At 43.4% G+C, this 27011-nt stretch overlaps 3 protein-coding genes across 4 annotated transcripts; 2 read left to right on the forward strand and 1 right to left on the reverse strand.

The window, feature by feature from the left end:
• Positions 1-65: 65 nt before the first annotated feature.
• SQOR (sulfide quinone oxidoreductase) lies at positions 66-12857 on the forward strand. Of its 2 annotated transcripts, none has more exons than XM_076347829.1 (10): positions 66-176; positions 4909-5160; positions 5504-5674; positions 6205-6258; positions 7876-8070; positions 8998-9207; positions 9699-9882; positions 10795-10862; positions 11801-11979; positions 12371-12857. In XM_076347829.1, exons 2-10 carry the CDS (start codon positions 4927-4929, stop codon positions 12426-12428), a joined length of 1353 nt encoding a protein of 450 aa, XP_076203944.1. In that variant the 5' UTR covers positions 66-176; positions 4909-4926; the 3' UTR covers positions 12429-12857. The 2 variants fall into 2 exon arrangements, with proteins under 2 accessions (XP_076203944.1, XP_076203945.1); XM_076347830.1 differs by lacking the exon at positions 66-176 and adding an exon at positions 2192-3237.
• Positions 12858-13158: 301 nt separating this feature from the next.
• On the reverse strand, positions 13159-16340 carry LOC143164839 (nicotinamide riboside kinase 2-like). The gene is made up of 8 exons (XM_076347831.1): positions 16056-16340; positions 15688-15778; positions 15165-15210; positions 14839-15025; positions 14525-14596; positions 13767-13873; positions 13453-13544; positions 13159-13346 (listed from the first exon to the last, which is right to left on the reverse strand). The coding sequence occupies exons 1-8, from the start codon at positions 16079-16081 to the stop codon at positions 13341-13343; spliced, it is 627 nt and encodes a 208-aa protein (XP_076203946.1). The 5' UTR covers positions 16082-16340; the 3' UTR covers positions 13159-13340.
• A 1343-nt stretch (positions 16341-17683) lies between these two features.
• LOC143164840 (CDC42 small effector protein 2-B-like) lies at positions 17684-25361 on the forward strand. The gene is made up of 4 exons (XM_076347832.1): positions 17684-19900; positions 21445-21658; positions 22107-22208; positions 22760-25361. The coding sequence occupies exons 2-4, from the start codon at positions 21605-21607 to the stop codon at positions 22832-22834; spliced, it is 231 nt and encodes a 76-aa protein (XP_076203947.1). The 5' UTR covers positions 17684-19900; positions 21445-21604; the 3' UTR covers positions 22835-25361.
• Positions 25362-27011: the final 1650 nt, after the last annotated feature.

A 27011-nucleotide genomic window follows, 5' to 3' on the forward strand; every position in this document is an offset into this window, starting at 1 on the left:
GGCCCGGGCCCGCCGGACACCGGCCTTTGCCCGGCAGCAGCTGGCGCCGCCGAGCTCCGCCCCGCCGCTCCCGCTGACAGGACCCGGCGCTTATCGCCCGCGGGGCGGCGGCGCGGTCCTTCCCCCCGCCCTCCTCCTCCTCCTCCTCAGAGCTCGGCTGTCGGCGCAACAGGCAGGCAAGTGCGGGGCACCGCCACCGCGGGGGCCCGCAGCTCGGGGCCGAGCGGCCCGCCCTGGCGTGAGGGGCGGCGGGGGGGGGGGGGAACGGGGACCCGGCCTGGCGAGCGGGGCCGAGGGGGTCGGCTTTGCCGGAGGGAGCGGAGGTCCCGGGTTCGCCCTGGCGAGCGGGGCCGAGGGGGTCGGCTTTGCCGGAGGGAGCGGAGGTCCCGGGTTCGCCCTGGCGAGCGGGGCCGAGGGGGGAGGCGGCCCTCGGCCCGGGGGCGGGAGGGCCGCGCTGAGCGCGGCCGGGGAAGCACCCCCGCTCTGGGGCTTGCGCGGGGCTCCCTGCGGGAGCGGGTGTCTGGGGGATGGGTGAGGAGAAGCGGGGTGCAGCAGCGGCCTCGCGCGTCCTTTGCGGCGCCCACAGCCGTGGCTCTTCCGAACTGCCGGGTGCCCGGCAGCGGCCGGCGCCGCGTCGTGCCGTACGTCGCCTTGGGTGTGGAGCTGGCTTTACCGAAAGGTGGCACCTGCCAGGGCTGCCTGCGCTTGCCCCGGTACCTCGGGATGTCCGACTGGGGCGCCGGCCGCAGCGGCGGGAGGACCTGTGCGCCGTGACCCGCTGGGCGGCTGCCTCGGGGGCCGGCGAGGGTTTCCCTCTTGAGAGCTGGAAATGCGGGGGCCCGCGGGCTCTGCGACGGGGTGAAGAGCTGCTGAGTGTTTGTGCGTGGGTGGAGTATTTAAACCGTTAACCTGTGGCCAACTGTTCAGAGGATGGTTGCAACGATCTTTACTCTTGCTAGCAAGACTTTTCTAAGTTCGTTTGTTCTAACTGCCTGCGGTGGGTGGTTCAGAAACTGGCCCAGTGAAGTTGTCGATCTGGGAGCCAAGCATACAACAGATACTCCAGAGAGGAAAAAAGTGTAGTTGTCCCGAGTGTCTCTGTGTGAGGTGTCATGCTTCAGTTAAATGTTTGGTCTCTCAAGGCTTATTTACTGGCTGTGACTCTATAGACCTGACAAGAGAATGGCTTGTAGCACTCGGTACTCTGCGTGTGTCCCCCGGCCCTGAGGTTGTACCTGTTCTGTGATACCTCCTCTATGTAGGTAATACTGCAGAATTAATAGTGACCAGGCGCCTTCCGTGTCAGATCAGCTCGTGGACCCAGGAAGCGCATGCGAGAAGAGATTGAATTTCAGTGCTTGTAATTAACCACTTCTCTTGTGATTTTGCCAGCATTGTATTTCTGACTTGTTGTCCATGTCTTTATTGCGTAGAGGTTGATTTTATTTACTTGTGGCCATGGAGAACTGTAGCCACAGATAACTTCTACACTTTGAGCTTGTTTATGGGCTGGATGGTAGGTTATAGCAAAAGGTGTAACGAGTGCAGTTAGGTGGATTTTAGCTGCTCTGGTTTGGGTTCTGCACAGAACTGGCTGAGGAACACTTATCCTGTTCTCTTGAAACTGCTATTTTCTTGAATAGAGATTGGAATTGGTTAAAATACACAAAAATATTAAATTGTAATGCATTACCTATTAATAAATACTTATTATTAAAATAAGCCTATTTTCAGCAAAGTTCTTCTTTAAAGAAAAGTTTAAATAAGTTGGTAACCAATACATTTCCTCCACGATGCTTGTAGAAATGTCATTCACTTGTTTTTTAAGAACAGCTTGATGAAGGTAGTTCCTTATGGTTTGTTTTCTCAATCTCCTAAAGGGATATAAGCCACTAACTCTGGAAAACAGTGTTTTCTATTTTTTTTTTCTTTAACTGAAAAGTCACTATTTTTATGCTTGTACTACCTTAAGCTGCTTAACGGCATTCAAACACTAAATAATACTGAGCTCTCCTGGTCAGTCTTAACTGTGATTTTTTTTTTTTTAAAGTGCGTTTTCTTCAGTATTAATTAATCAGACTTACTCTAAAAGCATGCAAACTAATAGCCTTACAGTAAAAGGGAAAAGATTTATGAATGGAGGTGTGACAGTCACTGACTATCTTCAAGCTAAGTCTGTTTAAAAAAAAAAAATCTGTGTTTAAAAATGGAGGGGGGGGAAGTTTTGAAATGCTAGCTCTCCTGGTAGAAATGATATTTTTTGTGGACTTACTGTGGGTCACGTGGCCCTGATTTTTATGTGGTGCTAGGTGAGTTGTGCTGCAGTAGCGCTACACAAGCTGCCCAGGCTGTAACAAACCATCGTGTCTTGAAAGCATTCGTAGAACAGACTTACCTCTCCTGGTGACAGAACTAATTTTAAACAGCAGAACTGTCTCAGGCCAAGCAGAGCCCTCACTAAGGTGGAGAAGTATTTGCAGGCTTCATCCTTCTAGGCAGCGCTCCAGGACTTGTATACGGATCTTCACTAGAAATGTGACTTCATGCTATGTAAGGCTAATATCCGTCATCCTTTAAACTATGCACAATAAAACATGACAGTTGATAAGTGTGCTGTGTGTTAAAATGGTCTCGTAAAAGCTTAAAATTTCAGCTCAGTTCACGAGGCTAACTACGAATTTTCCCCTTTACCTTCATTTTTGTTCTATAATTCCCCCGTTCCTTTATCTCCAGTGTCCAAAGTAGAGGGTTGATGTGTTGTTGACCGGCTCAGTTGTACAGCTGCTGTCTAACTTGGGAGCTTAATAGGAAGGATTTTGCTGTTCTTTTCAAAACAGCTGTCTACAAATGACACTTCAGATTGTTTGTTTCTGTATACTCTGGAACAGCTGAACAGCAACACAGTACCGCACTCTCATCAATTAGACTGCTGTTAGTTAAGGTGTATGTTGTGTGTGCTTATAAGCATGCTCGCTTCAAAATCTGTTTGGTCAGAGAGGATAATTATTCCTTAGTTCGCACTACAAAAATGAAGTCTTGTTCTCTTGGTATTGTCAACCAGCTGGCCACTGTGCCTGTTCTGCGTGCTTAATAAAACCCAAAGCAAAACTCTGCGTTCGTGAGCTTGCAGAAACAGGATGTCCCTCTGAAAACCATCTCGCCAACGGAAGTTGCAAAACTTACTCTTCACTATTCATCTCTCTCCGACTAGGAGAAAGCAGCACACATCTCCATCAGGTAATTTTTATTTCTAGGGTTAGAACAACTTCCTCCCCTTGCTCGAGCAGTCTGTCTGCATCTTTAAATCACTGCCTGCACTAGATACACGATAAACAGCCTTCTAAAGTGAAACTAACTTATTCTACAGTTGTTTTTTTTCTTTTTGAAGGGGGGGGATGGGAAGAATGTCTGCATCTTGGAAACTTCCTGTAAAACAAAATTATTAAAATAGTTTTTACAGTGGACACTTCTGAGATTTTCCCTCTCTGTCCCAAATTAATTGTACTGTAGGGGTTAATAATGGGACTTCATAAAGAATTCGGGGTACGCGGGGATGAGGGATGTTACGATAGCACATGAAGGTGCAGAATGAATTGCTCAACTACATCGAGCATGGTGGAGAATTTTTGAAGCTGACCTTGGAAGATTTTCTTTAAAATATTTGAGGTTTCTAGTTTAGTTTTCAAACACCTGCCTGTAAGTACCATAAATGAGTTCTACCCTTTTTAAGTGAAAAAGCTGGAACTCTTGCCTGATGACTCAAGGAATTAAACAAAGGGGAGCAGGTATAGAACACAGGAAAGTGTTGTCGTAAGTTGCTTTTCAGGTTATAATGCTTACTCATTCTTTATTGGCAATGTGGCAATAAGGAACTGAATTAAAATGAGTTTATACTTGTTTTATCACTGAAAAGCGAAAAACTGATATTCAGCGTGTGCAAACAATGGATTTAGAACAGGAAAAGCTCTTGTTCATTCTAGCAGAGGGAGGGGAACGTGCGATAACCTTGACTGTCTTCTAGATAACGCAACTGCATATCTGGTGCTGCAATTGTCAAGATATATCGTGCTTTAGGGTTCTGGCTCCCATTTGTCAGGTGACAGGGTGCAGCTGTAGCAAGGATAAGTACGTGTTTCTGACCTTCGTTTCCAGCTACTTTGGTGATATAAAAGTTAAGAGGTGACCATGGGTAGAGAACTAAGTATTTTGGGTATACTCAAAGATCCCAGATCTAGGAAGATGTAAACTCTTGTTTCATTGAACTTGATTTTCCTATCGAGCTTAGGGCTCGCTGCTTCTCCTGCGAGAATACACTAATACACATGTCCTTGCTCAAAGCACCATAGAACTTGGCATGCTTGCACCCCCGAGAGGCAGCGAGAAGGGGTGTGTCTGATGTGTGCGTATGCTGGTACATCCTAACGTTAAAATACAAACGTAATGATGCGTTTGGCTGACATATGACAGTTAGTGGAATGGCACTCAGTGTGTTCACACAACTACCTCGTTCAATATTTCAGTGATCTACAACACCTAGCAAATTCTTGTTCCTTTTTGCGGCACTCATCTCTTCAGGATTGTAATATTACAGCTGGAGTTACAGCATGTGCACTGCCTGTGCTATAGGATCAGATACCCCTTCCTGCCACGATAACCACAAAATGTTCTTATGCTTTGTTAGAATTCATTTGCTTGTATGAAACTTCAATTTCCTGGCAGAGGCCGTGATTGACTTTTTTTTTTCTTTTTTTCTTCCCCAAAGTGATTACAATCCATTTGCAAATTAGTGGTTTAGCTGCAACAAAAGTTTAGTAGTATAATTCTTGCCTTGAAGACTCATCCAGGCATATAAATAAATATAAATTCTACCTTCTGTAATTGTTACTGGTGCCTTTCCTTATCTTGTAGCTTCCCGCTAACTGAAGGATGTCAGCAATTGGAGTAGTGTCCTCCTGTTCCTGTCTCCGTCCTGGCGTATGGCTGCTGAAACCAGGAATGCAGAAGATGAGCTCCTTCGGCTTACATACAGCAGCCAGGTGCGCTGCCAAGGATTATTATGAAGTACTTGTGTTGGGTGGAGGCACTGGTGGAATCGCCATGAGTGCTCGGATGAAGAGGAAGGTGGGGGCAGGAAACGTGGCTGTTGTTGAGCCAAGTAAGGTAAGTCTTCCTCGGACGTAAAGCATCAAAAAGAATAAGCGTTTTACGTATCTGGCCAGATTGGTCTGATTCTCATCCTTCTTCAACCTCACATGTTTTTAACTGTGGAGAAGAAGCCAACTAGCCATCTTTTCATGCAAAGCCTTCTAAATTTGTTGCTCCGTGATAGAGATGCACGCATCCCTCCAGCTTTGTCATGCAAAACTCTTGGTTATTTTTACAGCTTCTTTTGTTAAGAATAATACAATGTTAAGAGCACATTGCTTCCTATTTGAGGTGATGTGCCTTCATCTTAAAGTCCCTTTAAACAGTTCTTAAATGTCCATTTGAACATTTCTTTCAGACTCATTACTATCAGCCACTGTGGACCCTGGTTGGTGGTGGTGCAAAGCAGCTGGCAACTTCTGCGCGTCCAACAGGAAGCGTAATGCCTAAAGGTGTTGAGTGGATCAAATCTCGAGTTACAGCATTGGATCCAGATAAGAACTGCGTCTGGCTGGAGAACGATGTCAAGGTAATAATGTGGAAAAAAAAAAACCCCACGTTATTCTTAGTCTCTTATTCAATGTCATGAGTTGTCTGTCCACCTCCTGCAGAACCCCTTGGAACTGCCTATTGGGCAAGACCTTCCTCCAGCATCTAGAAGGCCAGGAAATTCCACTTAGTCGTATGAGAAGTACTTGATCCTAAAATCTGTTTCTAGTAAAAATTGTTGTAGATAACTAGGTTAGAATAACATGAACTTAAAATATCATTATCATAAGTCTTTTCCCTGTTTATAGTAAACTGAACACAAAAGAGAGTATTTTGCTCCAAACACTCGCTTTTGTGTGCAGCAAAGGCTGTGTGTATAATGTGTAATGCAGTTACATTTTAACAATAAATTGTTCTTAGAGCTTAACATTTACTTTACTAATGTTCCCTATATCTCCTTCCCTTATGACTCTGTTGCTGTCAGATAACTTAAATTTGCTTTGAGGTAATGTTTTGGTTTTTGTCTAAAATACTTTTTTTTTTTTTTTTTTTTTTGCCCTTACACAACAGATATCTTACAAGTATCTGATAATTGCCCTTGGGATTAGTCTCCATTACGAAAAGGTATTTGTTTTACAGTAATCATGTTTTTACTAGTTTTAATGGCATCACGTACCCTTATGATTCACTAAAGTAAATGGCTTTTCAGTACGCTTTTTTTACTGCACGGTATTGAACGCTAATACAAATGAAAGAGCCAGAAGACAGCCTAATGACTTTACTGCTTCCACAGATCTCTGTGTAATAACCCAAATTACCCTTGGGAAGGTCTTTTAAGACAGCTTTGTTGCATCTCTATGGTAATATCAGCAGATGGGGCAGCAAGTTAAATGCAGAACTTAAAGGCAGCCTGTAATAATGAGATAATGAGGTATGCTGGCTGTAGTCTGAAGCATCTCTAATGTAAACAGAAGTGGGGAACACAGAGCAGTCAGTAAAATCTGTCCTGCAGAATTAATTTGACCCACCCTCACCTTTCTTAAAGGATGCACTTCAGGAACCAGCTGAGTTACCACGCTTGTGGTTAAATAGGCCCTGGGGCCCTTCCCATCTGTTATGTTTCCTGTACACTTTATACAGTGGCACTCAGAGGAAAATGTTAATGCCGCCGTATGGCACAAGAATGACCATAGCGATATGGAGGAGGAGGAAAACACAAAGGCAAGATGTTTGAGCGATTTGGCTCCAGCGGTTTTAACTTGACCTGAACATGATGTAGTACCCGATAGTATATACTTGGGAGCTATTCAAAGAGATACTCAAGGCATACATAACCCAAGAGCTAGTCTTAGTTAACTACGGTCACACCAGATAAATTCTGGTGATTAGGTCAGCGGAATGAGGAATTGCACTGTGTTCAGCGACCCTCTCAGTCTTCGTATGTCTGCAGTACAACCTGAGAAAACTAAATTCAGTATTCAGTAGCAGAAGCCATGTAATACAGTTAATCGCCATTGCTCTGTAGTGAATAAAATTCATAGTAACAGATTTATATGGCTTTAAAGCGAAAGTGGCCAGTTTAAAAAGAAGGATGGTTTCTCTTATTTGTCTTCCCAACAGCATACTTCCTGGTGTAAGCTGTGATGTCCCAAACACGTTGCAGTGCATGTAACATGACTCAGTTTTCTCACAGAATTTCTGCAATCCGTTATTTTGAAATGGGGACAACTCCCTTTCTCATAAGCGGATGCTCAGGCATAGTAGGAGTAGTAGGGAAATAATTATTGGAGACAGTCGAGTTAAAACAACCCTAGGAAATACAGGTATCTGCAGCTGACTACTGAAAAGGTTCACTCACCTTACAAATTTTCATAATGCCTCTTTTTTTTTTTTTTTAACATTTTTACTTATGATGATGTGGCAGTGACTTTATATATTCTTACTCTGAATTTCACGCGCTAGTCTACAAAAACTCGGGTCTGGGTCTGCACTGAACACTTACACTACAAATGTTGCAGACCAGAGTCATTTCAGTAAATGTTACATCTACTAAATCAATCATCTAATGGAAATATCTGATCGCTAGGCTTATTTTCAAAAATTCCAACTAGCAAGTATGTATGGGCTTTCTTTTTGCTGGAGGCTTCTTAAATAGCTATTTCTCAAGTCTGCATTTAATAATTGACAATGATGACAAAATTTTTGCCATCTGTACTTTAAACCTTAATTTCATTTTCTTAGATCAAAGGCTTGCCTGAGGGTTTTCATCACCCTAAAATAGGTTCCAATTATTCAGTTCATACGGTAGAGAAAACGTGGAAAGCTTTGCAAGATTTCAAGGAAGGAAATGCTATCTTCACTTTTCCAAATACTCCAGTGAAGTGTGCAGGGGCTCCTCAGAAGATCATGTATTTATCAGAGGCCTACTGGAGGAAAGTAAGTATTTTGCTCTCTCTGCCAGTGCTTGTTCCCACAGCTGGAAAGAAGGCTTGTTCGAAGGGTTTCATATGATCTTTAAAACAAATAAAAACCACACAAGAGGAGTGTGACTCAGGATTATTAAATTAAAGTGACTGAGTTGCTTTTTCTATTATTAATGTATAATAAATGAAGCTAACTGAATTGTACGTAAATACTTAGCATATATTTAATACTGGAGAAACTTGTAGAATTCAGAATCCATAAGGAAAGAACTGCTTACCCTGCTTCTGGCGAGGTACATATACAACTGTGCTCAGCCTGACTTATAACTTCAGGTGGTGCACTAAAATAATGCTGGCTGGAATAAGTAATTCTTGTTGCTTTAAGTACCTAATACCTGTTGCCATTTGTCTTTCTGCTAGTCTGAAAAGTGGCTATGCTTGCTCCTTGTGGCGCACTGTCTCGGCAGCAGGAGGAGTCTTAGCTAGGCTGTTAAAGCAAGCACAATGGAAACAAAAGACATCTTCAAGTGGAAGTGTCAGGCTTCATATGTGTTTAAGTTTCATGAGCTATCTACTGGGCAAGTATCTGAATAATGCATAGAACTGACGGTTTCAGAAAGCTATATAATGCTAAGCTGTTACAAGTGCTTCACCTGCATGCAGCAGTTCCTCAGTGAATTGCATCCACCTCTTCTCACTAGCGATTTGGGGGGGGGGGTGTCTTCAGTACCTCACTCAGAAAGGGCAAAGATTATCTTGTCTAGCTTCTAACATGGTGTGAAATAACTGTATCTCGAGAGTTCTAACGTTAATACTTCATTAATAATTGAACTGCATTAATAGATCTATCAGCTTTTCAGTAGTGCAGCATAGTTCTTTTGTCTCTGCTAGCTTGTCACAGTTTCTTAATAGAAAAGGCTAATTAGATCTCTCTGTGCAGACAGGAAAACGTTCCAAAGCAAACATCATGTTCAACACTTCACTTGGTGTCATTTTTGGTGTTAAGAAGTATGCTGATGCATTGCTCGAAATAATAAAGGAGAGGAATATTGCTGTTAACTATAAGCGCAACCTTGTAGAAGTTCGAGCAGACAAGCAGGAAGCTGTGTTTGAAAACCTGGACAAACCCGGAGTGACTGAAGTTCATCAGGTCAGGAGCTTTCAGACCTCTAGTTTGGTCCCATTTCTTCTCCTTGTATACCGTAACATAACTGCCACACTATAACATAATGTCTGCTTCGTTGTATACTGCTGTTACCTCCCAAGAGTACCATCTCTAACTTTAGGAGATTAAAAAGTTTGAAACTAAGGTGGAGAGAAGAAAAAAATATTTCATAAACTATGCCTGGAGTCTTGTATGCCTGGTTAGTGTAACTTGGGAATGTCTCAGATGTATATGGAGGAAGGCAAATTGCTGTTATGCCAGTCTAAATGGAGTTGCCCGATAAGGTTCATGTTAATAAAAGGATGCACTTCAAATTTGAGAGCAAATTTTCATGCTATGTACTTGTGTTTTTAAAAAAAACAAACAACACAACAAACCAAGAAAACCATCTCCACACTGCTCTTGTTGCCTTGTATCAACACAGATATGATTTGCTCTGATAAACTAGCCATTGAGTGCCTTTTCTTTCCGCCTAGTATGAAATGCTTCATGTCACACCCCCAATGGGGCCACCCGATGTACTCATCAACAGTTCTGTCTCGGATGAAATTGGCTGGGTGGATGTAGATAAGGAAACTCTGCAACATAAAAAGTATCCTAATGTATTTGGTATTGGAGACTGCACCAACCTTCCAACATCAAAAACTGCTGCAGCTGTAGGTAAAGTTGCATGTGTGTGTAATGAAAAGTGTGGGAGTCACAGTAAGCTTTTTGTTTAGTTTGTTACTCCTCAGGTCTTGGCTTCAATTATTTCCAGCTTTCAAAAAGACTGAAGTCTCCTGGGCTAACTAATTACTTACAGACCATGCTGATGCCATTAAGCCACAGTTCTCTTGTTCCAAATGCCTCACGGAGGAACCAATTCTATATTCTGTGTTCACGGAATGGCATAAAATGAGTGTACTACTCTTGCATTCCGTCATCATTCAGTAACAAAACTTTCTGCTCTTATCTCAGCAGCTCATGCGTATGTGTCAGCTAACTGATAAGTCACTATTGAAGAATCACGTGTTCTGTCCATACAGCCACAGGGTCCAATATACAAACACTTCAGGCGTATGCTCTCACAACTAACAAAAATGCAGATAAGAAGGTGGAAAAAAAGAAAGGCAATACAGTATGTTATTGGTGTGCAAAAAAAAGAAAGGCTACGTAGTACGTTTGGTGTAATGTGAGGAATGGTCTAGCCAACTATTCCAGCAAATGGGTCTAGAATACTTCCCTTACAGCACTCAAAATGAAACAAAACTTCAGTGTGTCAGAATCTTCGTGTTTGGGAAGACTGAACAAGTATAATGTAGCATAGGAGAATGGGCGTAGGTTAAAAACACGCAGCTCAAGTTTCATAAAGCTTTAGCATGTTGGAAACAGTGAGGCCAAAGCATTAGTCCAAATTTTTTTTTTTCCCCTTATCTGGGACCGTAAACTTCCCAAACGGACTTGACATGTAAGTTCAATTACAGCTGAATTGTCCCAACAAAATGCCTGGCTAGTAGTGTTTGCTCTAGTAATGACAGTAATTGCTGCCTGAAACAAAGCCTTAATACCCTTTTTTCCTTCCTTCTTATGTAGCTGCCCAGTCTGGAGTGCTTGATAAAACTATTTCCCTGGTAATGAAGAACCAGTTGCCAACTAAAAAGGTACCTACAGATCTTGTCTTCGGGAGAAGTTATCTTGAATGTTTTCTCCATTCTTATGCAGGAAGTCTTGCACACAGCTAAACCATGTGAACCAGAAGACAGGAAGGGCTTTGCATCAGCAGTTGGGGTGCTAAATGGCTAAATACTGTATGTCATAATTTAGTTGCGCAATTCATATTCTTGATACTGCCGTTAAAAACGTTATCTATTTAATTCCTTGACTTCTGAGTTGAAAAGCTGATTAGTCTGGGTTCTTCACCAATGCAGGCGATTTATTTAGAGTAAAAAACTGTTGACTAGCGTAATCTAATCCCTACTCCAAGAAAACCCTTGCAAACTTTACACATCTGTACTATGTTAAACTTGCCTCCTCTGTACAGAACATGATCTTTTAAGGAGTTGAATTGAAGGTTTTGTACTACAGAAGATGTTAAGCCTATAACGATGTTGAAATTTCTCTTTGAGACTTGGCTTTCATTTTACATACGGCTTCTAAATTAATATTCCTTGGGGTACTAACCCGAGTATCATCATCCATACTCCTGCAATCCTCTGGAAATTCTTACAGCTATAGTCAAGATCCTGTTTATATACTGTCTTATTAAAGCTAGCACCAGCTCTCATCCTGATCTACTGGTCACCTATTCTGCTGGTTACAGTAATAACCAGCAATTAATGACACAAAGCCCTATTGTTCTAGGTTAGTTCTAATTTAAGCAATGTTGTTAAGCAAACCAACAATCTACATTTGAGATAAAATGGCTTAGTGTTATGGTTATTAAACCATAATTGGCTTAGCAGCCTTCCAAACTCACTGGTATTAACGCTATAAATGTGGAAACCTCCTAGTAACTCATTTTGAAATATGAATGTTGACAGTAATACCTCAGCATTTAGACTTTGCTCAGATTAATGAGAAGGGGTATTCTTCATTGCAGTATGATGGATACACTTCCTGCCCGCTAGTAACAGGCTACAACAAGGTGATTCTAGCAGAATTTGACTACGACGGTCAGCCTTTGGAGACCTTTCCCATTGACCAGAGTAAGGAGAGAGTAACCATGTACCATATGAAAGCCGATATGATGCCTTTTCTCTATTGGAACGCACTACTTAAGTAAGTATTTCAATTCTGAGCAGGCAGAGCTGCTGTGATCATTCAGAAAAAAGCCGGGTACAGATACCTGTTCCGGCTTAGTTCCTTAGTAGCACAGAAGCAAGTGAAGTGCATCCTTAGTCGTGACTAAGACCTCAGCTTTCTGAGGATTCTGGGCGCTTTGCTCCTAACAGGGGTTTGTTCAAGCAGAGTAGGGTTGAATTGCACAGAAGGGCACCCCTTGCCCAAGTGAAAACCTGACTGAAGCAAAGACGATTCTCCAAAACAAACCCCCAACACTCATCTCTCAGCAAGTATGGTATCTTATGGGAGTAAAACAAAAACACTCCCCTCAAACCCTACTTTGATAGTACATACATAAAATTTGATAAACAACTTTCTCCATTTCCAGGGGATACTGGGGAGGACCGGCTCCTATCAGGAAGCTAATGCATCTGGGCTTGAAGTAACTGCTGGTTCTCAGTGTTGGTCAAACTCTTTTGAAGAAAAAGGATTGGTCTCACAGTGGATCAATACAGATCTTTGCTCTTGGACAACCCCCTAGTAGACTGTTTTTTTTTTTCTTTAAATCAAGCTTTTGTCCTAAATTCACTTTTCCCCCTACTAGGGGTTAAGCCTTCGTATGTTCTTTCACTGCTCTTCTATGTAAACCAAGGCCTTAAACTACTTCTGTAGACACACAGGAGTTTGAACTTAAGTGTGGACTTGCCTTAAGCTACAGTACACTACTGCAATCTTCTAGAGCAATCAATTTTAAAGCTGTTGTATATGTAAAATTTTTTCCCTGACTCTAAACTGAATTGTCTGCAGCCAAGATCAATGCATGCACTGGATTTAAGAGAATAATTCAATGCTAGTAAAATGGCCTGAAAACCTCCTATTGGTCTCTCATTTTTGAAGAGCAAAATCAATCCTAATTTCTTCATCAAGAAGCATACTTGCTGCCTAATTAGATGGCTTATAGAAACGCATGCAGGTTATTGAACAGAAAGACCTCAAAGCAGTGTATGTATATACACACCCACTCTCGTAGGATAGTTGTGCCACTTCACATCAGTTCCACTATAATGTTTTACTACCACAGGTTAAGAACATACATAGTGAAAAGAATTCCCAGTAGACTGGAGATTAGGAGAAGACTGAGATCATCTGAGGCCACATACTAGGCTGGTGCACAAATTAAGATGACAGACACGCGGGAAGTGCTTTTTAATTATGACCATATATAACTCAGTTTCAAGGGAAGATTGAACAAAGTTGAATTTAAGAGTTGAGAGTCTTCACAGAAGCTGGAACTTTACTGGCAGTCAGGTAGACAGCGCAGAGCAAACAGGAATCATCTTCACTCAAGAATCAGCAGCTTATTTCTAAACAGACATACATGAACATACTTCAAGTTACAGCTTCATGCTTTTTCAACATAGCCTTTAAAAGGGTTGCCTCTGAGTTGTAATTACAAGCACGAACATGTACCTGCATGTTAAGTAATTCTTCAATCTTATTCTGGATCTGTCCATACACATCATTAAACAGCTCCTCCTTTGATTTTGTTCCATTTAAGTGCACTTAAAGTAAGAAAGTAAAAGGAGAGTGCTATAATTGAATGTTTCTGTAAACCTGCCAGATCCCAATTTCAAGAGCATGCACTTGACTGGTATCACAGAAATATACTCCATCCACCTGCTTCAACGCCTCTCATGCATCTAACCAGGATGTATATCCCAGGTTTGAAAAGCACTCTCTCATAAAGCAATCTTTCAAAAGTGCTTTTGTCATTAAAGACTTACCCACATCAACTCCAAGATCTTCCATTATCTTCCTGTGCTTTACATACATAGGCCAAACATGGCCATCAAACAGTCCAGGTGGATCTGGTACAGTGTAGTTCCTTGAACTATAAATTAAGACATTGTTATGCAAGAGTAGTCTAATGACAGTTTAGGGAAGTGACAGATGGTTCATTCAGTTTCTCTATACACTAGCCTGAGCCTGTTGCCTCCAATGTAGTTTCTGAGCTTATCAAAAGTCGGTATTTAGCATGAGCTGCAAGCATAAAGATACCCCCAAAAAGTTGGAATTGGATATGTGGGTCCAAAGTGTTCAAGATGCAAAAAGGATTCCTAAGACATCCTAACATTGATGAACAGCCTTCTCTTAAAGCTTTAGCAGAACTTTGGGTAAAACAGCTGTCTGCTTACTCCTCTGAAACGTAACTTTTTCAAGTTTAACTCGTTTCATTTGCATTAGGAACTGTGTACCTGTACAACAATACAGCCAAATATAAAACCCCAGGATAGTTCAAGGCCTGGGAACCATTTCATTGGAAAACCAGAAAGGGAGACTATTGAAAGATCTGTGCTTAAATTGAGCATTTGCCTCACACAGTAGTTTGGTAGAAACCTTCTGGGTTGGTTTGGTGAAGGAAGCTAGTCTTCTAACACAGCAGCTACATTAGTGTTTATCCTTTCTTATCTAAGAGAAACAAAGTCTTGAACCGAGTAAGATGTTATTGGGCTAGCAAGGGAACTTGGGAAGATAAACTTACCTTCTTCTCCTTTTACACTCTTCATACGGAATGGAAAGAAAGTACCGATGGTGGAATACGTCAATCAGCGGCCTGAAAGAGATACATGTTTGGTTACAGCTAGACTGTTTGATTAGTAGCAAGAAATGGAAAGGTAAAACTACATCCATTTCCTGTATCTAGAGGTATCTTCAGACTTGTGACACCTAAACTCAGCAGTAGTCAATACCAGCTGCTAACTCTTGGTTTAGAACAGGTCTTTTTATTCCCTTGGAGGTTCGTCTGTCATGTAAAATCATGTGAAAATCAGAATGTGTGAAGTCACATTTGATTACCTGTAGGTGTAAAGTAGGAAGCCTTCAACAATAAGAATGTGGATTGTTTCATCTCTTCCCTCCTTATCCTGTAAGATCTGGGCATCCAGTGTGTTGTTGATCCCATGAGAACGTTCGAACTTGACTGGGTTTTTTATCCAAGCGTTTATGGTACTCATCATAGCTTCCATATCTAATGCACTAATCACTAAGACAAAACAGGCAACTATCATTAAGCAGTAATTAAGTATCATCAAGTAATAGTCAGTACAAATATAGTGTACATGAAGGATCAAAATACTCAAAAGTTTGAGTTACGCTTTGATAACACTGTAGCAAAGCCTTACCATCATACTGTTTAAACCCATCTTCAACTTCTATTTCATCTTGGGGCTGAAACAGTGATAAGAAAAAAACTGCTTGGTCAGCACAGCTACTGGGAAGCTTGATACCCATTTCAAAGCAAGATTCAAGATCCGAACCCTGAAGCTACAAAGAGGAATCTTAACCCTCCACCAGCTTTCTTTACATGCAGATAAAAAGCAGTAGTAACGAGGCTACGATAAAGGAGCCTGCTCCTCTATCTTCCCACCAACACAAGCACACCGTACAGCACTCCCAAGAAAATGGAAAGTCATCGGGATGTATTGCAGCGCAGGCTCATCCACCAGCCGCGCAGCCAACCCAGCTAAGCACTGCGGAGGAGTCGCCGCGGACGGTACGGGGAACCTGCGGGAGCTGGAAAGCGCGGGCAGGGCAGCGCAGCAGGCAGGCCGGGCGCCAAGGAGAGAGGGCAGAAGCACGCAGGGGTCACCCCTCGCCTTCCCCCGGCCTACGGAGGGCGGCCGGGCTGGCGGGCGCCCGCCTCACCTTGAAGAAGTCATCCTGGTGCACCACGCTGCAGCTGGGCAGGGCCTGCATCAGCTTGCGGGTGAGGGTGGTCTTGCCTCCGTTGGTGACCCTGCGGCGAGAGCGCCCGGCCCTCAGCAAGCGCCGCGGGCCACGTGCGCGCGCTACCGCCTCCTCTTCTCCCCCCCCCCCCTCGCCTCCCCGGGCCCGTCCGCCGCGTTCGCGCCACTGCGGCAGCGGCACCAGGAGGGACCGGGCCGGGGAGGGGGGGGGGGGGGGAGGGTGTGGAGAGCGTGCCCGCGCCGCGCCTCGGCCGGGCCCAACACGCCGGCGGCCCCCCCCCCCCCCGCCCCGAGCCGCCTCCCCCCGGCCCGCCCCGCGGCTCTCACCCGCCGATGCCGATGATGATGTTCATGGTGCCTCCGGCAGCCGCCCGGCCCGACTCCTACAGCCTGTTCCTGAGGGGCGGGGGGGGGGTGGGGGGGGGACCCGGCGTCTCCGGTACCGGCCGCCTACGTGCCTGAGCCGGGACCCGGGGAAGAAAGGGGCTGGAGAAAGAGGAGAAGGTAGAAGGGGGAGAAACCCAACGTCAACTGCCGGGCAACGCCATGGTCGGAGGAGGAGGAGGGAGCAGCAGCAGAGCTGGTCCGCGCCGCACCAGAGCGCTCCGCAAAGGGAGGTCGGCACCCGCTGCGTGGGGCTTCCCCTCACGCTGCTGCGCGCCCATTGGGCGGCCGCCGCCAATGGAGAGCGCGCGACGCGGACGCCTTGCGGCTATTGGGTAGGGCGCGTTCACTCACGCCCGGTAGGGTTTCCGGCGCGGCCGCTCGGCGGCGCTCATTGGCCGCCGCGCTGGGGGAGGGCAGTTGCGCTAAGGGCAGGAGCGTCGCGCCCTCGGGGGCGACGGCAGCGCTGTGTGGGGGCGTCGCGCCGGGGCCCGCGCGCTCTCCTCAGGCCCTGCGAGAGTGGGCGCCGCGGGAGCCTGCGGGCGCTCGGCCCCGCCGCCAGTGACGGCCCCGGCTGGGGGCCCGGCGGGCGGCTCGGTGGCGCTGGGCTCCTTCGCGGTGGTAGCGAGGGGGCGCGCCCTGAGGAGGGCGAGGCCGAACCCCCGCGCCCTGAGGAGGGCGGAGCAGGCGTCGGCTCCGCTGCCTCCTCCTCCGGCCGCGCTGTCTTCCGCGGCCCCGCCCGCGGACTGTCACAGTGGCTGCGGCGGCAGTAACCACGCGGGGCGGGCTGCGGCCCCTGGCGGCGGGCGGCCCCGGCCGGGCTGCGCGCTTAGCTTTGTTAGCAGTAACGCCGAGGCGGTTGTTCGCCTTAGGGAGCCGTTAACGCCCCCACCCGAAAGGCCTGAGGCGGCTCTTTGCGCCCCGCTCCAGATACCGGCCCGGTTTTCAGTAGTGAGGGGCTGCGCTCGCACCCCGCGCCTCGCCCCGCTGGCGGGGGACGGCCCGCCAAACGCCGCCGCCGTGCTGCGGCCTGCAGCTGCCCGAAGGGCCGCGGCAGAGCGGGGAAAGGCGCCGGGACGGGCCATCCGGGCATCGCCTCCCCCGCGGCGTGACTCAGTAAGGCAGGGCTGCTCGGGGGGGGGAGGGCTGGGAGGGAACCCTGCTCGGTGGCAGGGTGACCCCTGCAGTTTTCCGGAGTAAAATGCGCCAGCAGTTGTGTAAGCATCTTCCGCGTTCAAGGTCAAAATCCGTCCTCGGGCCATAAAATTGGGGACTTCTAATGGGCGTGTAGAAATTTGACTGGGAAGGTTAGTGTGGAGACTTCACCTCCTGTAATCCGCAGGTCTCGGCAGAAGGGCGGTTCCCTACTCCCGTGACCGGAGGAGGGCACGTTGCCTTGGCAGTTGCGTTTGTCCCTCGGCTGCGGGCTGCCGCTGCTTGGGCTCCTGCAAACCCCCAAAACCGCGGGACTGGAAGCTGCTGCACCTGAGGGACTTCACCTCTTCTTGTTAAGACTTCTTCCCTTCTATGAAGAAATAAAACTTACGGTCACAGCCTTTCCTCCCCCCCCCCCCCCCCATCTAATCTGAGTTTATTCCTAGTAACATTAAATTCCATAATTTACAAGCTAGTAACTCAGTTCAACATGTTTACAGTACCAGTGGTTGGTGTGTTGCCAATCATTCAGCTTGCTTCCCATCTTTTTGTGAGTTTTACTAATTTTCCTCTGGTAAGACTCCAGGCAAATCTCAGTTGATTTTTCTCGCGGTTATTTTTAACTTCCAAACAGAACACATAATTTGGTCTCTTGGCTTTTCTTCTTTTTTGAGGGGGAACGGACAGTTAGTTAAAAATGCCTTTTTTTCATTTTGTGACTAAGCTCGTTTCCACTTAGAAATAGAGGAGCTGCCTTGCTGTTTGATTTAATGTGTGTGTCTGCTTAGCTTTTAAAAGGAGAAGCTTCAAATCTTCTCAGAGACTACACCCAAATTCCTTAGATTATCAATACCAACACACCTAGATTAATGGAGGTCTCGGATAAAACCCTATTCTCAGCTTTCTATGAAGCTTCAGGACGGCAGAAGGCCAATATACAATCATACTACATAATAGTGTTATTTAGTTTGAGGACTACATCAAACTAAATTTTGGAGTCTGTACATATATTAGTAAAATCAGGATGCTATTTCCAAGCAGTCAGGCTCACTCTACAGCAGGATTTCAGCTGTTTGGCTCCAAGGTTCTTCCAAAGTCTCGGTAATTCATTGGTTTTTTATTTTTCACCTTTCACCAAGCAAGATGCACTCTTCAAGTCTCGTGTTCAAAACTACTTTTTGACCTAGAAGTACAAGTTGCACTGTTTTTTACCATACCTTGCCATTCCAGTATGTAAACGTGCAACCGTTTCAGGATTTTAACGTGATGTAAATATCAAATGAGCAAAGTAAGGATAATGAACAAATTAGAAGCACAGCGGTTTTTAGAAAGGCAGTTAGGCTGAAATATGCTTCTCTCCCATAAATTCAGTACTGGCAGAGCTGGGATGAAAATGGCAACTACTGGACTCGGATTCTGTTACCACAATTTAACAACTCAGTCGGGGCAGGGTGATGGTAGCCTGCGTCTGATGTGATAATATATGCTAGCTTTACGCTCATTGTCTTTCACTAACAGCTCAGAGTCAAGGATTTGTCATGATCAGACCTTGAGTCTAAAGGCCAATTGAGAAGAACAGATATGTTTAGTGGGTGTTATTTATCAAGATTACCGTGCGTCTCCCTTGTCTATGGAAAGGGAGGATTCTTTTGTTTAGATTCAGGCAAACATTTTCCACTTCATCTAGGATGGATATTTTGTAAGTAAAATACAAGAATATTTTGGACATTTTTTCATACACAGCAATGATAGAACAAATTGAGTGTTATGCTCAGTAAAGTATATCTAAACATTCATAAAGCTCTCAGGCGCTTTAAGGCTACGGACTCCAGAATGGCTGTGCATCCTGCCCATCGCATTCAACATCTGTGTCTGCGTGTGCTAGCCGTTTCCCTGGCCCTTTGTCTCTGTCTCCTCGATGATACTGCTGCTATGGTGAAAAATAGAGAGAAAGAACAACAGGATATTGTCCAGTTCTGGTCTGTGTGCCAACAGTGACAAAATGTTGTTTTCTCCTCCATTTGGGGATTCTTGTTGACTTTTATTAGCCCTGGGCGAGCCTGAACACATGAAGATGTTTTTTAAATTCTTCCAGTTAGTGTGGAAACCTTGAGTCTCTGGGAGGAAGGTGGTGTCCCACGCCCTGGTGCAGACATTCCTGTCCTGGAGGATGATACTCTGACTCCTGCAGAGGAAAAGAAGAGTTCTGTTGTATAACACACAACAGGAAGGCGTCCAGGGCTCCTGTGTGCCAGGAGGACACCTGCAGAGCTGCCGCAGGGGTGGAAGTGAGCCACAGGCTGTATGGATAGTGCTGAGAAAACTGCACGGCTGCACAAATCCGACGCCAAACTAGGGCGCTATTTTTGGTTGCCGTTCTGCTTTTCTGACACCTGTAGGTAAGCGTGAAGCGCACAACAGACTTCTGCAGCACCTTACAGAGCGAAAGAACCGTCGCAGGGTATGGGATCACAGTGAAGCTTTCTTGCTTAGCAATCGGGATTAATTATAACCCAGGAATATGAACTGTAAACGCGCTGGAGTTGCCAAGACGGGAGCTGGCTGTGTGCCAGAGCTTGAATGAGGACGTACCGTCCCGTCAGGACTCCCTGGGAGCAGCAGGTAACACCCAGGTACGCACGGAGCCCCGCGGAGGTAGATGGCCAAATGCTGGGGGGTACAGCGGGGGGAGAGTGGGCGTTCAACTGTTATTTTGGGCTGGGGATGTTTCTCTATCTAATTTGATGCTCGCCTCAGTCAATCTGCTTTCAAAATAGGTTATTAGTGTACAGTGACACACTTTATGATTTTTAAGGCAATCTTAGCTTTGATACAGTCTCCTTAACATGAAATAAACCCAAAAAATCTCCAGCTAATGTGAAGCGTAGGCAAAAGCTTCGGCTTCTGCGTGTTCTTATGGTTGTGTGGGCCACTGTCCCCTCTTTGCTGCAGCCAAACAAGGCATCAGTGGTGATAAAGACCGTTGTGAGAGGATGAAGTGAGGTGAAAAATGATAATTGAGCCAGATAATGAGTTGTATTAAAACCACCCAGGATAAAATGGAATAATATATGACACATTCTGCAATAATGTATCATATAGGCCACCTAAAGCTGAGGCAAACGTAACAAATGCTTTGAAAGATAAATGGCAGAAATTTAAAAGATCTGCTTGAAGTGTGAGAAGGGATGAAGTGTAAGAAAATCACAAAGGTGAAAGAAATGGATGTGCTAATTACATCATTGTGGGACAACATAAGAAATGCCTGTGAAGGGGGAAGCTTGTGCTGTTTGGTTGTGAAGACTTCAGTGGGGGTTCAGAAAGGCCGAATTGATGAAGTTGTAACTTCTGTTGACCTGTAAGCTTTAAAAAAACCCCAACACCTTCTCTATAAATTAACATGTTATAATACTGTTTTAATGATCTGGGGTATGAAAAAGTTGATATGAAAGGCTACTCTATAGTCTTGGGTTCGATTTGAAGGAAGATATTTAAAGAAAAAAAAAGTAACCATAAAAAGTTGGTTTTATTATCATAGCTTCAGGGCACTTAAAGTCAGTGAGTTTCCTGGTCGTGTCCCCAGTTCAGGAGTGCTGTGTTAATAGTTTCATACATTCTGGGAAGCTCTAGGCTCTGTCTGATGAATGCTTTCTGTTGCTGATATACAAAGCTCTTTTTTTCTCTTTTAAGGGCTTTTTGGAGTTGTAGAATACTCTTTACTCTGAGCTTTTCTGTGTCTAAGAAGCGTAACTATATCAGACATAAGAAGGAAACTTTCTTTTGCACCTGTTTGTAAATGTTAAGCATCCAATCTGTTGTGTTTCAAAGCTGTTTTCTTTTGAAATACTAAATAGTTCGTAAGCATTGGCTAGCTCTGCTTACAATCGGATCACAGACTGTTAAACGAGACCTGACTTAATTCTAGCATTGCTTTTATTACACTTCTGTAAAGAAACCAGAACTTATACTACTGTCTGCCTGGGAGTAAATGTGCAGAGCTCTTAACCCTGATTTTCTGACATGAACATACTGATTTTAAATTGATGCTACTCTTCTGTCCAGGTACGTTTAAGAATTTTACAGTCTTGTTTTAGTTTTCTGAAATGTCTATTGCTCAATAACTGTTACAAGACTTTGATATATTTTAGTATAAGCTTAAATAATAATCTCCTTGCAGGTGTACTCATCAGATGCTTTCTGTGATCTTTACCAGCAAATCTGCACAAGCAATTTCTTCCTAAACACGCTTTAGGAACTGCATCTTGGTCCTCGAACTGCTTTAACTCCCAGAGAAATAATTACACTTAACAAGAACTTATTACCTACTGAAAAATATAATGACTGAATTCCTGGTTTGTTTTAATTGGTGCAATGGTGAACAGCCCCAGCCGGTAGGTAGATGCACAACCGCCACCCTTTATCAGATCTGAAATTTTGTCTTTCAGTTATGTGGAAAACACTTTCATTGTCATGTTGTTTTGATTAGTTTGGGCTGAGTAACGCAACAGCTAAAAACAGACCTGTTAAACTATGTTTAAACTATGTGTGTTTTGCCAGAAACTTTGCCCATACGACTGTTTGCAGTTCTCAGGCCATGACTTTCCAATGTTAAAGGAAGTTTTTGCTAAAATTCAATTAGCAGTAATACAGTAATAAAAGTGACTTTAACCCTGTCTTACTGCAAACAGTCTGAAACTCCAGCCCGGTTGCCATGAGGAGTCATTAGGGGTCAGTACTGACTGTCTTTTTTTTTTTTTTTTTTAAACTCAGCTGCTTGTTTCTGTCTGAAAGCTGCTCACATTTTCTGAATAGAGACCTAAGATATCTTCTTTCTTACAGAAGAGGCGTCGGAGACTGGACCGGAATATGATAGGAGAACCAATGAACTTTGTACACACTGCACATGTTGGGGCAAGAGAGATGAGTAGTGACTATTCCTCAGTAAGTGTGCACCTCTTTCGTAAGCAGAAATCTGCACTCAGTAACCTGGAGGGCAGGTAGCTAATAAAATACTAGATGATTGTGAGAGAGAGAGAAATCTGACTCTCTTTTTTTTTTTTTTTTTTTTTTATCAATAGAATAGCATCAGAACAGAACTGTCCTTTGGTTTGTAAACATAAGATACTGTGGAAGATATATTCCGCAAGAAGTGCTTATTTCCCCAGTATCTTTACGTATGATGAGAACCTTTTGGATAAGGATTCTGTGGATGCACTTGATACTAGGTCCAGATAACACATCACCCTGAAGTCAAAGCTGTGCCAGGGTGAGGGATGTAAGAATAAGTGGATTTTGGATAGCAAGACCCATCTCGTGCACTGACTTAAAGTAGTATTTAACAATTCTGGGTTTAGTCGTTATTTCTCCCTACTACCATTGGGACCCAGCCCTGTAAACATACGGCTCACTTGCCTCTTCAAATTGATGCTTTTAATAATTGCTCTGGCAACCAGACTTTATAAGATGCGTGTTCTAATAAACTTTTCTTCTAGGCTGTATCAATTCAGGACCACATGAAGTCTAAAGGTGGCTATACAAATGGCACTTCTGCAACTGTCGAGATATAGGAAACCGAGAAGGCTGAAATCTGCTCTGTCTTATGAGGACCCCCTGGACTGAGCTTCCATATTCTCAAAAACCTCTTTATCGTGGAGTAGGGAGAGTACTTGAATTATAAATAGGTCAGTGCAAGCTTTGGTGTTCTTTGCACAATAGCTTCTGAAGGAGTTACTGCAAATTATCCTTAAAATGGTCTGTCATGATAGTGTTGTAGTAGCAACTGTAATTTGTCACTGTGGATGACTTCCTAGCTGTGTCCCAAAAACCTCACGAAGTTGTCTTGTAGGATGGGATTGGAAGTCGGTATGAATTTTCTGGGGTTTTGGTCTCTGTCTCTTTCTCCTGTCAAGAAATGCAGAGGTTGATTTAATTGGAAGATATCACATGTTTGCACTTCTTACGTGGGCCAAACTGAATTGCTAAGTAGGATCTCGTAGCCTGTAATGTAACTTTAGACCTGGTTTTTAGATGGCTTGCAACCTAATGCATAAATCTACTGAGCTGTACTTTGGTATTTTTTTTAATGTCTTTTGGTGGTGAACAAACTCTAACGTAATATAGTTAGCTGAGTGTGCAAAACCCAGTGAAACTTCTGCCTTGCTGTGATAATGCTTTTGTAGCTAAAAATGGAGGTTTTGCAAACATACCCGCTCTCGAACGAGGCTTAGAAAAACAAGACATTTCTCTCAATTACTGGGCTGCCTCCCTTCCATACATGCAGTAGTGTGACTGACAGGCATTACTACAACAGAGCTAATAATATGTACCGGATAACCTCGAGCGGTGCTACAGTATGCTCACAACTGTGTGTTAATTTTGCATGACTACTATTGAATTTTAAACTAAACAGATCTAAGGTCACTCTCTCTGTTACCTATCTGTTACAGTAACTACACAGGACTTCAAGGGGTATCTCACTTGTCTTTCTGGCTCCTTAATTTCGAGAGGTGGTTTTTGTTTTGTTTTTTAGATAAACTAAATTTTTTCTTGCATGTGGTTTAAATAGGAAGTATGGTTTAAGTGATACAGCCATGTGAAGGACAGAAACTTAAAGAATATTGTGAAAACTTGCAGGAGAATATTAAATGGAAACAGTGTCTTGCAGAGTTCCAGCACTTCATAAATACGGATGTTTAGCCATACCCAAACTACAGTTTATCACTCAGTTGTTATTCATCTTTCTATTAAGCGACATGACAAAACTGCTGAAGTAGAGCTAGGTTTTTCTTTTACCCAATCACTGACAACTGTTCCCCAGCCTAAAATTCTGAATGACTACCGGTGCAGAAACTTAGGAAATCTGCTTGCTGTCATGGGATTAACTAAATACAAGTGTTAAAATTGCTGCCGTATCAGCACCAGTTATGCTGGAAGTCAGTGGAACTCCCTCCTTCTTGCTCTAGGCGTAAGATCAGTTATGAACTTTTTTCTATTTAAAAAACCATCTAGCTGGCAAATCTTTTAACTTGTATGATTCTGTTTGTGGATTGTGATACTTCTTAAATCTAGGTTGCTGGCTTTGCTGAATTGTTAGGCTGCCTTTTCTGAATATACTAGGGAACTTAAAACATGAAAGGTAGCCCTGTGTTTCTGTATGCATTCAAAAAAAACCTCCCCCCCCTTCCTATATTTCATCTTTAAGGGCCAAAGAGGAAGAGAGAATGTTACTTTCTGTAACAGTCAACAGCTGATCATAACATTCTGCAACGACATAAGAGAAATGTAATATCCATGACTTGCTAGATCCTTACTCTTGAATTAGAATACACGCCAAATTTTAATATATTTTAAAATTAGCATGAGTTAGCTGTACATTTAGCTTTTTAAAGTCTTTCATATTTCTGTCTTCTAACTTCAGATTTATTCCAACAGCCTACTTAAGATACAGAGTTCAAAGAAGCTAAATCCTGTATACTGTTGAGGAAGCGTAAAGTGGCCAAGTTGTTTTAAAGAATAGATTCTAATTCGTCTGCTATTAAATTGAGTTCATGCATTCATTGGTCCATACCTGCCCAGAAAAATTAGTGGTAGGGTAGCTGTCATGAAGAAAATGGGTTGTATTTTGTTAACGCTGTAAGAAAACAAATTGAATAGGAGTTAGTATTTCCTGAAGACCCATTCAGTATGTTTAAGATTAGTGGTGTATGTGTAACTAGAAATAAAGGAGTTGGTGATCATGTCAGTTCTTCTCTCTAAAAATAAATCAACAGAGAATTATCTTATTAAACCCTTATTTATAGAAAAATCCTAGTTTTCATTATGTAAGCGAAGTAGCACTGTCTGGTGTAAAACTAACCTATTTTCATCAGACTATATAGTATTATATAGGACCATATTAAAGTGTCACACCATTAAAAAGAAATGTTTTGCTATTGTGTTATAGGTGCCATTACTTTTAAAATCTAAATAAATGTAAAAGCATGCTTTAGGACTTAGGTATTTTTTTGTTGTATATTTAGAAACTTTATCTAGCTGTAATCTGTCATGTAACGCAGTATAAATCTATCTTGGTTATAATAAATCTGTTGAACTAGGCATTTGCGCTCTTTTCATATTGTGGAAAATCTTCATGCTTTCTCTCCACTGAAAACCTGTTGGTCAAGTGGATGGGTCACAATGGCTTGAACTTTTATTGCACAAAATCAAATTTCTCCACTAGAGAGCACAATTTTACATCGTCTTTTCTGTCTGCTTTATGCAAGCACTCCATTGTGGGGGTTTTTTTGTTTGTTTGGTGGCTTTTGAGCTTGACTGGAATAAGATACAGCAAATAAGACCAAAGGATCAAACTCTTTAATCTACACTGTAGGCTGTGAAGACCTCGTATCAATACAATGTGGCAATGAAACATTACTGCTCTACCTTGATGGCATTTTATGGTTTCTTTCTGTAGTCAGAAGTAAAATGACTTGCCAGCGGAGCAGGATCAAGTCTTTTATGTGTAGTCCGGCAGTGCTGTATCTGTTTGCTTCCTTTTAAAAAAGAAAAAAAAAAAAAAGTCGCGGGGGGAGTAACTTATTTTAAATACTGTCTTATCCCTTGATGTCTCTGCTAGGCTTTACCGACTATCCCATAATGCTGCATAAACCCGCAGTCAGTACATAGAAAAGGTATTTGGCTTTTTCACAACCTAATATGTCTTTTTACCTCCTGCAGAGCAGCTTTATAACAATTACGTGGTGTCATGCTATGTTCCAAGTTAGCCTGTAATATGATAACTTGCAGTGCTATTCCTTTGTATGTTCTTGCCATATTGGACTATCAGGTGCTTCTGTAGCTTCCACTCTGTATAGACAAAAAATTTTTGAGATTAATAAATACCCTTAATCTTACTGTGCCAGCAAGAGCAAGCACGATTTGACAATGCTAAATTCCATGGAGGTATGTTCATGAAATTCATTATATGTTACTAAATACAGTAACACTGGGGAAAAAAAAAAAATCAAATCTGTCAGTGGAAGATGATCACATGGCTGCTCTTGATTGTGTTTGGATTTACTTTGCTATCGGCACTGTGACACTGCCATAAAAACCCAACAGCTGAAGGTAAGAACAATCTTGTCTGCCTCTCATAATCACTGTGGAGATAGATGAGATGAACTACAGGAAGAAAACAGCGCTGTGTTACAGAGGTGTCAAAAAGATCTCCTCTGGTGAGTGGGCTCTGTAAGGCTTCCAGATACTTTGTGGTTCTGCAGACTCGGTTAGTCAAGAACCTCAGGCAGTTGTTTAAAGCACTGTACTATGAAATCATTCAGATCAAGTTAGGCACCCCTGGAATAGGAGGTAGAAGCTAGATCTTCCTTCCTAGCATTTGTATCTTCTTTTCTCAGGAAAACGAATTCTTCAATGGGACTGATTAAAAAGAGTACTTGCAGTACTCTGGTTTACTAGGTTATGCTTCTAGTTTATGGCTCCTGAAGGTAGACTTTCCATTCTAAAATCTGTAAGACAGGTGAATCGCACACGAAGTGTTAATATCAAAAGTGTGGAGGCCCCAAAGAAAAAAAAATTCTGGTTCATTAGATTGCAGATTGGCTTCAGGGCAGAAAACAAAGACTAACCATAAATAGAATGTTTTTCTAAAAACAAGACTGCTTGGAATAAATATTTCTTATTGATGTATTTTTAAAAAGTGGAGACTTGCATTTTTAACTCCTTGCAATTGTAGTACCACTCTTACTA

This window comes from Aptenodytes patagonicus, chromosome 10 (assembly GCF_965638725.1).
Source record: "Aptenodytes patagonicus chromosome 10, bAptPat1.pri.cur, whole genome shotgun sequence".
Classification (NCBI taxonomy): Eukaryota; Metazoa; Chordata; class Aves; order Sphenisciformes; family Spheniscidae; genus Aptenodytes; species Aptenodytes patagonicus.

Excerpts from the sequence above, each read along its gene's own strand:
- SQOR (XM_076347829.1), top strand. The coding sequence starts at position 4,927 with ATGTCAGCAATTGGAGTAGTGTCCTCCTGTTCCTGTCTCCGTCCTGGC. Across the intron at positions 8,071-8,997 it reads CAGAGGCCTACTGGAGGAAA|ACAGGAAAACGTTCCAAAGC; the intron begins GTAAGTATTTTG and ends CTCTCTGTGCAG. Across the intron at positions 11,980-12,370 it reads TATTGGAACGCACTACTTAA|GGGATACTGGGGAGGACCGG; the intron begins GTAAGTATTTCA and ends CTCCATTTCCAG.
- LOC143164839 (XM_076347831.1), bottom strand. The coding sequence starts at position 16,081 with ATGAACATCATCATCGGCATCGGCGG. Across the intron at positions 15,779-16,055 it reads ATCATCATCGGCATCGGCGG|GGTCACCAACGGAGGCAAGA; the intron begins GTGAGAGCCGCG and ends CTCTCGCCGCAG. Across the intron at positions 13,874-14,524 it reads GAGTGTAAAAGGAGAAGAAG|TTCAAGGAACTACACTGTAC; the intron begins GTAAGTTTATCT and ends CTTAATTTATAG.
- LOC143164840 (XM_076347832.1), top strand. The coding sequence starts at position 21,605 with ATGACTGAATTCCTGGTTTGTTTTAATTGGTGCAATGGTGAACAGCCC. Across the intron at positions 21,659-22,106 it reads ATGGTGAACAGCCCCAGCCG|AAGAGGCGTCGGAGACTGGA; the intron begins GTAGGTAGATGC and ends TCTTTCTTACAG. Across the intron at positions 22,209-22,759 it reads TGAGTAGTGACTATTCCTCA|GCTGTATCAATTCAGGACCA; the intron begins GTAAGTGTGCAC and ends CTTTTCTTCTAG.